Raw genomic sequence first — 13,931 nt, forward strand, 5'->3', positions numbered from 1 at the left:
AAATTTTGTTTGAGGCTAAGAGACCAACTGGACCAAGGACAACTCTAGTCAGACAAGTTCTAATCACAGCTTCCACAAGGACTGACTGCTTAGTTTTGATATAATCACTTTTCCTCCTGGATGCCTCAGCTGTCTGGTCTATAAAATGGGATAATAGTAACCTGTCCGCATAATGCACCTTTGAAGTTAACTAATGAAAGCTCTCACAGCTGCACTTACGAAAGCACTTAGATGCTACGAAAATAATGAGCACTATCTCGAAAAAAAAAACAAGGTAGTATATACGTGTTAGTGCTCATAGCAGCACTAGTAATTTCCCACCAAAGGACAATCTCCCCACCTCCGCCCGGATGCATTTCAGAGCTTATGACCTCTGCCTAGTAGAAAGTCGTACACTCCGGACCCAAGGCTGCAACAAAAGCAATTGCGACGCCAATACTGAAATGGACCAGACAAAGGAAAGTGGATCCGTGCGGAAGGCACTGGCCGTGGAAGGGTGTGTGTGGTCCCCACAAGCCCCGAAATTAAACAGGACGCAGTTCCCCACCTCAGACCTGGAGAGTGTTCAGTACTGGACCCCTGGCACCCACCCTACCCTCCCCGGCCTCCTCCGCCACGCCTCCGGCGCCTCGCGTTCTAGGGCTCAGCTTTTTCCACCCCGTGTGATTCCAACCTCAAGGCGGGCGCGCCCCGAGGCCGCTCGGAGAGTCTCAGGTGCGAAAGTTAAGCCGCCGCCGCGTCACCGGAGGCCCGGGCGAGAGGCGGCCAGGCCAGCGGCAGCCCTAGCCCAGCCCCTTGGCACGTCCCCGCTTGGGCCAACGTGGAGACCCGGGCCACCGCGGCTGGGCAGGGCCCGGCCGAGGCCAGGCCCCTCCGAGAGGCGCCGCCGCCGCGCTCCGCCCGACTCCGACCCGCCGGCCTTTACCTGTGTCCACGTCCCGGAGCCTCCGGCTTCGCGCCCCCTCCCGGCGCTCCCGGCCGCCAGCAGCCGGCTCTGAGGAGTCGCTGCGACTCCGGCAGCAGGGGCGATGCCGGTTCGGCGAGACGGGAAGCGACAGGAGCCAAACCCCGCGGAAAGCGCTCTAGCTGTGCCGGCAGCCCCGACCCCGCGGCCTCGGACGTGGCGCCCCGGCGCTAGCCCGCCGCCGCCAGCTGCCCTGCTCACCCCACCTCTGCGGGTTCCCACCTGAGCCGCGCGTGGGCGGCGCCGGGCTTTGACCTCGCGCAGGCAGACAAGCGCCGCGGGCCAGACGGAACCGTGGGAAGGTTTTTCTCCCTTGTCATCCCCTTACCAGAGCCATAGAAATTATCAGTGTGGTCTTCCTTGTCCTCACTCGGCCTTTTCTGGAGTTCAGAGATCCCATCCAACTGCTGGGTCTGTTCCCTGCTAAAATCTTAGGCCGGCGTCCCAGCCACCCATCCCCATTCCTAGGACTTTCTAAGCTTGGTTTAGTTTTCCCTTTGTATATCATTATCTTTCCCTTTGTATATCACTACCTGGATTTAGTTTTCCCTTTGTGTATCACTATCTTCGTTGCTTACCTTCTTGTGCCTAAAGTTCCACCGGTGTGCAAGGAGATTAACCACTGAAGTGCACCTGACTGACACTACGCTTGATAAATTACAGTTGGGAGGTGAGTTGATGACTGGAGCTAAATCAAAACTGCTTATTTAGGGAGTGAGGGGGCCGCTTGCAGTAAATGTTGACTTGCAGGTGCCTCATAGATGATCAAACGACTATAAATAATATTTGGAATATAAAAAACAAGTTTGTTGGCTTGAGGAGAGGGAAGGAAGCTAGGAGGGAACCTCAAAAGAATATATAGCTTTGTTTCTCTGCTAGATACAGAAATTTTTATTTGCCTAAAGTGGCTTATTTGGAAACTTGTCCTAAGATTAGGGCTGTATACAGTGACTTCCCATCTGGAAATACAAGGAAATAAAGAACAAAATGAAAGACATCACAAGAAAACGACAGACCAATATACCTTATGCATAGTAACATAAAAATCCTCAACAAAATACTAGCAAGCCAAACCCAGCAACATTTAAAAAAAATTATACAACATGACCAAGTAGGATTTATCTCAGGAATGGAAGTTTAGTGTAACATACAAAATTAATGTAAGCACTATTTTAGTAGACTAAATGACAAAAACCACATGATCATCTCAAAAGATGAAGGAAAAGCAATTGACAAAACCTAACACCCTTTCTTGATGTAAACACTTCAACTAGGAATAAAAGGAAACTTCCTCAACCTAATAAAGAGCCTCTATGAAAAATCCATAATTAACATCATACTTAATCTTGAAAGAATGAACATTTTCACCTAAGATCAGGAATAAGACAAGGATGTCAATTGTCGCTACTTCTATTCAACATTATAGTGGAGGCACTAGCCAGGGCAGTTAGGCAAGGAAAGGTGGAATATCTAACAGCTAGTAGAGAAAAGAGAAGAAAGATAATTACCAGAAAACCAGGACAACAGTTCTCAGAACTAAAGGATAGAAGCACATGAGCTCTCAATTTAATAGATAAAAATTAGGCCGGGCGCGGTGGCTCAAGCCTGTAATCCCAGCACTTTGGGAGGCCGAGACGGGCGGATCACGAGGTCAGGAGATCGAGACCATCCTGGCTGACACGGTGAAACCCTGTCTCTACTAAAAAAAATACAAAAACTTAGCCGGGCGAGGTGGCGGGCGCCTGTAGTCCCAGCTACTCGGGAGGCTGAGGCAGGAGAATGGCGTAAACCCGGGAGGCGGAGCTTGCAGTGAGCCGAGATCCGGCCAGTGCACTCCAGCCTGGGCGACAGAGCGAGACTCCGTCTCAAAAAAAAAAAAAAAAAAAAATAGATAAAAATTATCTATAACAAAGTTGTGAAATTTCAAACCACATGAGTCAGAGAGATCTTAATAGCTTTCATGGAGGAAAAAATAGGAGATGATTTATGAAGATTTAGAAATCAGAATGGCATTGGATTCTCGACAGAAACATAAAAGATAAATTCTGAGAAAAAATGATTTCCAATTTTGAAATTGATGAAGTATGAGGTCTAAAAAGACATTTTCAAATATACAAATGTTTAAATAGTATTTTCATGCATTCTTTCTCAGGAAGCAATTGGAGGATGTATTCTATGACAAAGTGGATAGGCAGAGAATCTGTCGAAGAGAGAAGTGAAAGTGCCATCCGTAACAACTGTAGTAGGCAGAATGTATCCCCCAAAATGTCCACATTCTAATCTCTGGATCCTGTAAAGATGTTACAGTATATAGAAAAGGGACTTTACTGATGTAATAAAAGTTACTGACCCAAATAGGGAGACTATTTCAGATCACCTAGGCAGGCCCAGCCTAATCACATGAACCTTTAAAAGCAGAAAACATTCTCTAGCTAGAATCAGAAAGATGAGACGGCAAGAAATGTCAGAGAGCTTTGAAGCCTGAGAGAGACTCGACCTTCCTTTGAGGGAACCACCTGGGAAACACACAACAGGGAGAATGTGGGCAACTTCTAAAGGAAAATGTTGGCCTCCTGGCTGAATTTGCAGTGCTTCCTTTTTAAAGAAATAAACTTTTGGAGGTACAAGATTTATTACAAACAGGCCTGAAAGAAGAAAGACAAGGTGATAGTCTTGATGTTTCTGATTCAGTAATGTAATATAATCTCTTATTTCTGATGAAATCACAGGGATGAACTCGGATAAATGATAAAGTTAACAAGTTTGGCAAATAAAAACACAGGATGCCCAGTTAAAATTGAATTTTGGATAAACAGTGAATTAATTCTTAGTATAAAACATGCTAAAAATGTTTGGTTACTAAAAAGTAAAATTTAACTGGGTGTTCCATATTTATTGAGCAACCCTAAAAAGTGTACCTTCTGAGCAATGATTCTCAAGCTTGGAAGCACATTGGAATAACCTGGAGTGCTTGTGAAAATACCAATGCCCTATTCTTACTCTGGTACAATTGAATCAGAATTTCTTGGTGTGGGATATCAGACGATTCTAAAGAAAGGCCAAATATGAGAAGCCATGACCCTAGAGAGGAATTAATTTGCACAGGTGTGATAAACTAAAAACAACCTCTCCAGTCATTTTACAACCAGAAGAGAAGAAACACTTTTTGCTTTAATAAACATCTTAACAAATATTCATCATCTCCAAGGTACAAATGAAGAGTATTATTTTCAGTATTTCAGGGAAGATCATTTACATTTTAGTAAAAAGACAGACAAAAACTCAGCTTTATGATTATAAGATACAACATAAGTACAGATTTATTTTAACTGCTAGGTAATTAGTATGTAAATATTAACTAACATCTCTCATCACACCAGATATAATGGCTAGCTGAATCCTTAGTCCTCCCAAAGCACCTGTGTCAATAATCTTATTACCTAACGGTTGGATTTTATAACCTCTGGCATAAATTATAATGTCCAACCAAGGCTGAAATAATAATAAAAATTTAATTTCTTCCTACAAACTCAACATTGTGTGATGCAATTCATGCCATTTGAGGCCCTAGCAGGACATTTGGGTTATTTGGAGACAGCAGGAAGTTCAAAATTAGAGGCTTGAGTTAATGCACAAAGGTATGTGAGATTACCAAGAAAAGAGTAGAGAATTATTAGGAAAACCTTAGATTTAGGAGGCAGGGCAAAAGAAAACCTAATGAAGTTCCTAATAGAAGGACTGGAAAGCTAAAGCTTTCTATGCAAGTTTGAAGAGCAAATGGATAGTCGAACTGGGCAAAGAGGCTAAAGAGAATAAGAAAAGGCGACTGGATTTGCTGACTCTTGAGGCAGTGTAGAATAGCACAGGTGTGGAACTCTTCCCTGGCTTGAGTCTCAAATCTTCCAGTTACAAGTGTATAACCTGAGGACAAGTTCTGTTTTTTCACCTGTAAACAGGAGATAATAATAGTAACATCATAGAGTCATTGTGAGGTTTTAACGATTTTATTCAAGCAAAGTGCTTAAAATGATACCTGGTATATAGTAAGCACTCAATAAATATCAGCTGTTGTTGTTAGTATTAATGACAATCTTTAAGAAAACAGCGCCTAAGGCACTGCTCAATCCATTCCATCCAGAAGTGTGTTAGTTAGGACTCATTTCAGTGAAATGACAGAAACCTAACTCAAATTGGCCCAAGGAAAATATTCACTAGTTTGTATGGATAAGCCTATGATAGCTTCAGGCACGTGTGGCATGTGTGGATCTAAGTGTTCTTATTGTTAGAAACAAATATTCAATGCCACAGAGTGAAACTAGCACTCAGGCAAAAGTTCTCTCAGCAAGGAAATGTACTTCTATAGAAGGGCACCTCTTGCATGCAAGGCAGAGGCAAGGGAGAGCACACAAAACAAAGGAGAGCAGAAGTTTTTTTTATTCCTAATGCAAACCCTGTTCCTGTGTCCTCCCACTGTGGACTGGGGTCAGACTACACAATCTAGGCTAATTCCGATTGGCTGCTGTTGACATCATCAAAGGAGGCAAGGGGCGTTTGACCGGAAGGACAGGTATGGTACCTCCTGAGGTGTTTGGGCATAGCAGAGATAGGGAGGGCTGATAGATGAATGGGTAAGATTACCTTTTAGAATAGAACAAAGAATCAGGAACTGAAACCCGCTGAAGAGGGGAACTATTTGTTCTTAACAACAATTTCCCGCTCTTGAATTTGTACGTTTTGTTATTCAAACTTACCTAATATGACTCAGCTTTGTTGTTCTTCCAGGAGAAAGAATCTATTAGTATAGGATTGGGAAGAACTAGGGAGGGTTCTGGTAACAGCTGTTTCTATAAGGCTTTGGACTAGTCCATGAATGCAGGATATGATGCAGCATCCAACAGGAATAAACACAGCTATTGTGACTGCAAGAGAAGTAATAGTAGAGGCCATGAGTCCTTTCCAATTACCAAACCATTTCCCTAACCATCCTGTGAAAGGGTCGTTTATCCCAGATTCTGTGGCTAATTCATTTGATAAGGAGGTAAGACCTTGTAAAGCTTTTGTAATTGTTCCATCAGGGACTGTATTGTTGGGAATGTAGGTGCAGCATTGGGTTCCTATCATAACACAAACTCCACCTTTTTCTGCTAATATCATATGTAGGGCCATTCTGTTTTCCCAAGCCATCTGGCTAGTAGGCCCTAATTGTTTGGCTAATTCTTTGACAGCATCCCTAGTGTAATTAAGTAATCGCTGCTGGTTATAATAGATGTAATTTATCCCATCTACATTTTTATTAATAGTTAGCCATGGAAATAATGATTCAAATCCTGCCGCTATTTAGTCTTGGGCTTAGAATCTATCAGGTACCCCCTGTGGGACTCCAACTGCAGCTATATAAACATGAGAGATGAAAGATCCATGAGGGGCCTCTCTCATTTTACGGTGTTGTGGTTTCCCTTTTTCTGGTTGATGAAATGCCAGAGTGAAAGGGATGGCCAGTTGAGTTAGAGCGCAAGTGCTGCTCCAGTTACTTGGCAGAGTGTCCAGTAGAGGTCCACCAAAATATCAACATACATCAGCACGGGCATGAACAAGGGCAGACTGATTGGTAAACTATTGGAAATATTTAAACTCACTGCATCCCTTCAGGTATCCAAGAAATGCCAAATGTCCCTGTCATGAGAGATGTGAGGTAAAATTGGCATCTGGAGATGGAGGCTGGATGGCCCTCAGGGGCTGACCTGCAGGATGTTGAACTTCAGGGAATAGCAGAGAGAGAATTTGACAGAATTCATTACCCCAGGCTGTGGGGTCTTAGAAAAGAGCCACCATACAGCTCATGCCTGGCTGGTCAGAAAACCATCCAAGTGGAAAGGGGATAACTTGGGCCTCTGGCCTACCTTGCGCACAAGCGTAATAGTGGCTTTTATTTAGAGTGCGAACAGAATATTCAATCCATTCCATCCAGGCATTTGCATCATGGTATCCTGTTTCAATTGCCAGTGTTTGTTTTAAATTTTTAACTTCTACAATAGCTACGTTGGTTTTGTCATTAGGTGGAGAAGATCCTTAGAAGAGGATAGTGGTGGAAATGTGAGGGATGAGGATGTAATGAGGTGCAACTTGAAGAATCCTATAGGGTCTTTTCCTGTTACATCTGTTCCCATACCATAAAAACAGTTCAGGGTAGGGGAGGAATCTTGGAGAGTTGGGATGGTGATGGAAATTTGCACTGGGTTACATTGGTTATGTTGACAATTGGGAGGGGCACTTCCTTTAGTAAAATGATTATAGGGCTTTAGAACTGCTAGCGGGAAATCCTCTGAGGGGACCCATTCTTGACATTGAGTGGTCCAAATGACACATTCCCAAGTATGACAAAATGGGAGAAGCACCTGCTGTGGATGGGGCAGAGATATTTCCCTGCTGCTGCAAGCTGTCTCTGGCTTTGGAGATCCCCACAAGACATAACTAAACAAGCATCAAAGGTCATGGTTTGGGGTGAGTCTGATCTAGTTGCATTAATAATGAGGTGGCTAGCAACAGAACAAGGAAAGAAGAGGAGTAATAGAATAAATGAAAGAGAGCTAAACTTTCCTTAGCTTTAATTTGGTAGGATTTTCCCCTGGGACTATAGCCCATGACCCTGGAGGGGGCGGCACTTTCTTGACTCAGGTGTGATGGGTCCATCCTTTCTCGGTGGTTCAGACTGCAGTTTCAGTTGTTAGGAGCACTAGATATGGTCCCTCCCAGGACAGTTCAAGTTTCTCTTCTTTCCAGCTCTTAATGAGGACGTAGTCTCTGGGCCAGTGCTGATGAACTGGAAACTCAAGAAGTGGGGTTTGTGCTGAGACCTTTAGTCCTAAGGGAAGATAAGGTAGAAGACAGACGAAGTATGTAGTTCCTAAGGAATTGATCTTTGGTCTCAAAAGTGGGAATATCACTAGTGGAGCTTAAGTATGGTAACCCATAGAGCATTTCGTAAGGGGATAGGCCAACGTCTTTTTGCGGGGCAGTTCCGATCCTGAGTAGAGCAACGGAGAGACACTTAGTCCAGGGTAATAGAGTTTCTAAAATTAACTTAGTTAGAGGATTCTTCAAAGTCTGATTCATCATTTCTATTCTTCCTGATAAGGATGGATGCCAGGGGTTATGACATTCACATTTGATTCCTAAAGCTTGAGTAAGCCCTTTAATGATAATTGCAGTAAAATGAGTCGCATTGTCTAAGTCAGTATTTTCTAGTAGCCTGAACCAAGGTATTGTGTTCTCTAGTAATACTTTAACCACATTATTAGCTGTTGCACTGGGGAGGGGAATGGCTTCCACCCAATGAGTGAGGTGGTCTACTATTACCATTAGATATTTAAGGCTACCTAGTGGGGGCATTTCAGCATAGTCAACTTGAATACTTTGAAATGGCCTTAATCCAGGGCTTCTGCCCTCAAAAGGTTGTTTCCTTAGGGTCTGTTTATTAGTTTTCTTACATATTAGGCAGCTGTCCACAACTTGGCTTACTAAGGTATAAATTCCTATACATCCATAGACTCCGAGAACTGCATCACACATAGTTTGAGTTCTCCAGTGAGTCCCTTGATGTAGTTGGGACAGGATTTCTCCCATAAGTGGTTTGGAAAGCATTTCCCTTTGGTCTGGTAATGCCCACCTCCCTTCTGAGTTTTCCTTAGCTACTAGTTTCTCTAATTTTTCCTTTTCGGCAGGAGAGAAGATAGGGATTGCAGCTAGTGGGGAAATACGAGAGTCAGGTGGAAGAGAGGTGCTTTTTGAGAGAGGGCAGCTTGTTTTGCAATTTGATCAGCAAGGTTATTTCCTCAGATTTCAAAGGTAGAATTTTTCTGGTGCCTTGGGACATGCACAATAGCTATTTCTTCTGGTAATTGTAAGCTTTTTAAGAGGTCAGGAGATCGAGACCATCCTGGCTAACACGGTGAAACCCCGTCTTCACTAAAAATACAAAAGATTAGCCGGGCACGGTGGCGGGCACCTGTAGTCCCAGCTACTCGGGAGGCTGAGGCAGGAGAATGGCGTGAACCCAGGAGGCAGAGCTTGCAGTGAGCCGAGATCGCGCCACTGCACTCCAGCCTGGGCGACAGAGCGAGACTCCGTCTCAAAAAAAAAAAAAAAAAAAAAAAAAAAACCTTGAGTAATTAATTATTTGTGGGCAAGGTCCTGCCCTTTGCTATTAATTAGGCTCTGCTCAGTCCAAATGTTTCTGAAGGTGTCCACTACCCCAAAGGTGTACTTGGAGTAGGTATAGATAGTACCTTCTTGCTTTTGTAAATATTTTAGAGTCTGATTTAACACAATTTGCAAGTTTGAGCAGACTAATTATTTGGCAATCTTCCAGGTTCTATTTCAGCAAGGACTGCATCTATGACAAAGTATCCATTGTGTGTTTTTCCTTCAATCACCGGGGAGGAGACATCTATAAAAAGATGACGTCCTGTTTAAAAAGGGGTTTCTCTTAAATCAATTCTAACCTTAGTATGGTAGTCAATGAGATCTAAACAATCATGTTCAGGATCTTTGGGGTTTGGATTCCCAGTTAGGAAAGCAGCAGGGTTAAGGGCACTGTTAGTGGTGAGAGTGAGGTCATCTTTTTCTAATAGAATGGCTTCTTGTTTTAGAATTCTTGAGCCTGTAAGTCATCTACTTGCCTTTGGGTTTAATATTGTTCTAACTTGATGAGGTGTGCTAATAATTAATTTTCCCCCAAAGGTTACCTTTCTACTTTCCTCAATCAACAAAGCAGTGGGCGCTACAGTTTGAATACATTTTGGCCATCCACAGGTTACTGGGTCTAGAATTTTTGACAAAAAGGCCATGGGCTGCCAGTGGCCCCCATGTTCTTGGGTAAGTACCCCTGAAGCTACTCCCCTATTTACATTGACAAACAGGTGAAATGGTTGTTTGAGGGAAGGCAGAGCTAAAACAGGGGCAGTTATGAGTAAGTGTTTCAATTCTTTAAATTCATTGACTTCCTCTGGGGCCCAAAGGAGGGGGCGAAGTTTTTCTTGGGTAAGCTGGGAGTACGGAGACTTTGCTTTTAGAGCATATGAATCAATCCACAAGCGGCAATATCCAACTAGCCCTAAACATTTTCTAAGCTCTTGTTTTGTACTAGGCAGGGATAAGGACACAATTCCTTTGACTCTTTCAGGTCCTATTCTTCGCTTACCTGCACTTATCAAGTGCCCTAAATACTTGACTTCAGGCTATACAAATTGGAGCTTCCCCTTTGATACCTGTAATCCCTCCGCTTGCAGGTGATTGAGAAGACTGATGCAGAAATCAGATACTTGTTCTGTGACTTTCCCCAGACACAAGTATGTCATCTGCATATTGGAGCATGCATATAGACTCTGGGACAGATATCTTCCCTAAAATTTGTTCAAGAATTTAGCCAAACAGATTAGGAGAGTTTGTAAATCCTTGGGGCAGGACCACCCAGCAGTATTGTTGCTTCTGCCCTGACTGAGGATCTTCACATTCAAAAGCTAGTATGTCTTGGCTATCTTCAGCTAAGGGACATGCCCAAAAGGCATCCTTTAAATCTATTACTGTAAACGACCGATGGTCATGTGGAATCTTGCTGAGGATAGTATATGGATTGGGGACAATAGGGTGAATGGTTTGGACTATTTGGTTAATGGCCTGGAGGTCTTTTACTAGTTGATATGACCCATCTGATTTCTTTACAGGGAATATGGGGTATTATATGGAGACATACAGGGTTCAAGTAACTTATCCTGAATAAGACCTTCAGTCCCAGTTTTCAGGCCTATGGTGCCTCCTAGAGGAATTGGATATTGCCTTCTGCTTTCCCCAGGGGTTTTCAACTTTGTATGAATTGTGGGGCATTCTTAGTTTCCCTCAGTTCCCTTCTTTTGACCACAGATTGGGATGAATGTAACTTTTTTCTGTGGTAGTGAGCAGGTTCAATGAAGTGAAAAATCCTTCAGGGCAGGCATGCAGGCCTATGCCTCGTTTTAATATCAGGTCTCCTAACAGGTTTGTTCCTGCTTCAGGGATTAGCAGGAATTTAATACTGGCTGATTGATTTTTGTATTTAACTTCTGTTTCTTCTAAAACTTTGGCTTTAAATCCTTCTCCTTTCACCCCTAAGATGAGAAGTTCCTCTAATGAGCAGTTTATATTAGAGGGCCAATAGCAAACAAAGGAACCAGCATCCCTGAATCTGTTAAAAAGGTGATAGCTCATGTTTGGGTCCCATCTCTAAATTTATCAAGAGCTCTTGGTGGGACTTGAGATGGAAAGGACAGAGCCCCTGGCCTCCCTATTCCTCCTCGAATGCCATGAGCGGAACAATTTCTTTTTCCTTTTCCCACTGGGGGCATTCTCTTTTGAAGTGGCCTGCTCTTCCACATTTGAAGCACCTATCCTGAGTTCTTCCTCTCCCTCAGTTTTGGGATTCTTTGACCTTGCTCCCCCATACTCTTTAGAGGGCCTGGTAACTGAGGGTCCGGGTCCCCTAGTTGGAGGCTTGGGTCCTCTAAACAGGGGTTTGGACCCTTTATAATTCCTGCCCTGACTGGAGTCTCTGTTTAGAAACAAATAGGCTTGAAGCCATCTGTTGGAAGGTGGATAGCATAAGTTTCGGTTTTTGTTTTTGCTTTTCTTCATCTCTCCTCACATGTACTTTTTGGGCTTTTCCTAGGAGTTCCTCTATGGACTGGTTTTTCCAGTTTTCTAGTTTCTGCAACTTCTTTGCTACGTCTGGCCAGCTATTTGTGGCAAAATGTAGCTTTAACATTCCTTGCCTGAGAGGGTCTTCTGGATCTAAATCTGCATATTTCCTCATTTGTTCCCTTAGTCTTTTTGGAAATTTCATGGGGCCTTCATCTTTTTCTTATTGTATGTCACAGGCTCAGGAAAGAGTCAGAGTGAGGGGCACTGACTCCTGAATTCCTTTAATTATCATTTCCCTAAGATCTTTCATGTGTTCTCAGTGTACTGCATTGTTATTTTCCCATTGAGGATCTTGGGCCAGGAATTTCTGGTCTGCTGCAGGAACGTTTTGGCTGGGAGGGTGTTCACATTCCCCAGTTGTCATAGCAGCCCTGCAAATCATCGCCCTTTCTTTCCCTGAGAAGAAGATACACAGGATGAACATTGATTCAGCCCAGGTGTATAACTGGGGACCTAGGAATTGATCAATTTGGTCTGCTACCCCATATGGGTCATCTAGCAGTGGCTTAAGTTCTTTTCTTAAACCTCGAACCTCTGAAATAGTCAAAGGAGCATTTGCAAAGCCAATAGCTCCTCCTCCTTGGGGCACCTGTCTCAAAGGAAAGATAGTTGGAGCTGATTCCTTAGAGGTAGAGGGGAAAGGAAGATTTTGAATATCTTTTTTATATTGCTCTACTTCATGTTGCAGTCCCTTTAGGGAAGGATACTTAGGCTGACAAGGAGCAGGCTCATGGGGTGGCGGTAATTCCCAAGAGTCAGACTTATAAGGGGGAGGAATAATAGGAGTAGGAGAAGGATCCGGGACTGGGTCCGGGGCAACAGCAGCTGCCTACAAAGTGGACAGGTCAAGAAGGGGAGAATTAAACAGGGGAAGGTGGTTTAGAGAATCCCAGGAGTTGGGAGTCCTCTGCCTAGCAGTTGGTTTTACTACGCCTACTTTGGGGAGTGTGAAATCTGATCCTTCCCCTGCATTCTTTAAGGGAAAGAGAACAGGTTCTTTTCTCCAGCAGACAGCATAGTCTCTTTCTTCCTGCGAAACTGGAATTTTGTCATTCACATACTGAATTAAAAGTTGACAGACCCAATCCTCATCTGATCCATATTTTGGCCAGAAGATGGCAGGTTTGAGGATGGGTTCCTTGGCCCAGATGAAACAACAATACTTTATCATCTGTTGCTTTTTCTTGTGCCTAGTCATCTCATTCTACTCTCCATATTTTAGCGTGAGACCTAAAGGACTATTGGAGGGGATATGACTATCCCCTTCCTTACCTTTGCCTGTTGTATTAGGAGTGTTTCCAATCTTGGAGGTTTTGGATGCTCCCTTGAGTGTGTGTGTGGTCCAACCTCTCTTACTAGAGATCTCTTGCCTTCCCTTTTCTCTAGAGGCTCACGCCCCTTACTGGAGGTTTCTAGCACTCCTTTCCATTTGCTTCGTCCTATCTGGCCACTTCCCTTGTGGGAAATTAGATCCCTCTTAGCATTGACATGCTGATATAAGCCCCATGGCAGGATCCACCCTAAGCCATATGAAGTGACCACAGAACCACAGATAGAACCCACTCGCCCCACACAACAGTAGTGCTTATCACCATTCACACAAGCAGCACCACAAGCAGTGATCATTTACGCACACTTTCAACCTCAAGATATCTCGACTACCAAGGAAATACTTTGCTGCCCCTCTGCAGCTTTTCTTACCTTGGGCTGTGCACGAAGTTATCTGGTCACCATGGTGTTTGTATGCAAGCCTTTCCTTCCCACATTGCTGAGAGTCCGGGTTTATTCATCACAGCGGGTGGTGGCTGTATCTCTAGCCCCTGAGACCACTGTAAGGAGGCAGTGGGATGCATCTCCCCATGGGAGATGACCAGAGACCCCTTCCCCAGAGGAAAATGGGAATCCTGGGCAGGCCCCCAAATTGTTAGAAACAAAGATTTGGTGCCACAAAGTGAAACTAGCACTCAGGCAAAAGTTTTCTCAGCAAGGAAATTTACTTCTATAGAAGGGTGCCTCTTGCATGCAAGGCAGAGGCAAGGGAGAGCACACAAAACAAAGGAGAGCAGGAGATTTTTAATCCATAACTCAGACCCTGTTCCTGTGTTCTCCCACTGTGAGCTGGGGTCAGACCGTACAACCTAGGCTCACTCCAATCTAGGGTAATCTAGGATACTGTTGGACACCATCAAAGGAGGCAAGGGTGGGCGTTTGATGGGAAGGACAGGTCTGGTACATC

The 13,931-nt window shown here is 43.9% G+C and overlaps 2 protein-coding genes across 5 annotated transcripts in view; both read right to left on the reverse strand.

Moving 5' to 3' along the window:
* Positions 1-1,101, reverse strand: part of LOC105499472 (ring finger protein 180) — a 227,131-nt gene extending 226,030 nt beyond the window's left edge. For 3 of the 4 annotated variants that reach the window (XM_011772031.3, XM_071098877.1, XM_071098879.1), the window contains exon 1: positions 926-1,038. The gene's annotated coding sequence lies outside the window, so the exon portion shown is untranslated. Of the gene's footprint in view, positions 1-925 lie in introns of all 4 variants that reach the window. The other variant, XM_011772032.3, reaches the window with a different exon arrangement.
* Positions 1,102-5,701: 4,600 nt separating this feature from the next.
* LOC139363607 (uncharacterized) lies at positions 5,702-7,802 on the reverse strand. The gene is given in 4 exon segments (XM_071097892.1): positions 5,702-7,032; positions 7,035-7,355; positions 7,358-7,525; positions 7,528-7,802. Coding segments are annotated over 4 exon segments (1,947 nt in total). The 5' UTR covers positions 7,655-7,802.
* Positions 7,803-13,931: the final 6,129 nt, after the last annotated feature.

Source organism: Macaca nemestrina, chromosome 6 (assembly GCF_043159975.1).
Source record: "Macaca nemestrina isolate mMacNem1 chromosome 6, mMacNem.hap1, whole genome shotgun sequence".
NCBI lineage: Eukaryota > Metazoa > Chordata > Mammalia > Primates > Cercopithecidae > Macaca > Macaca nemestrina.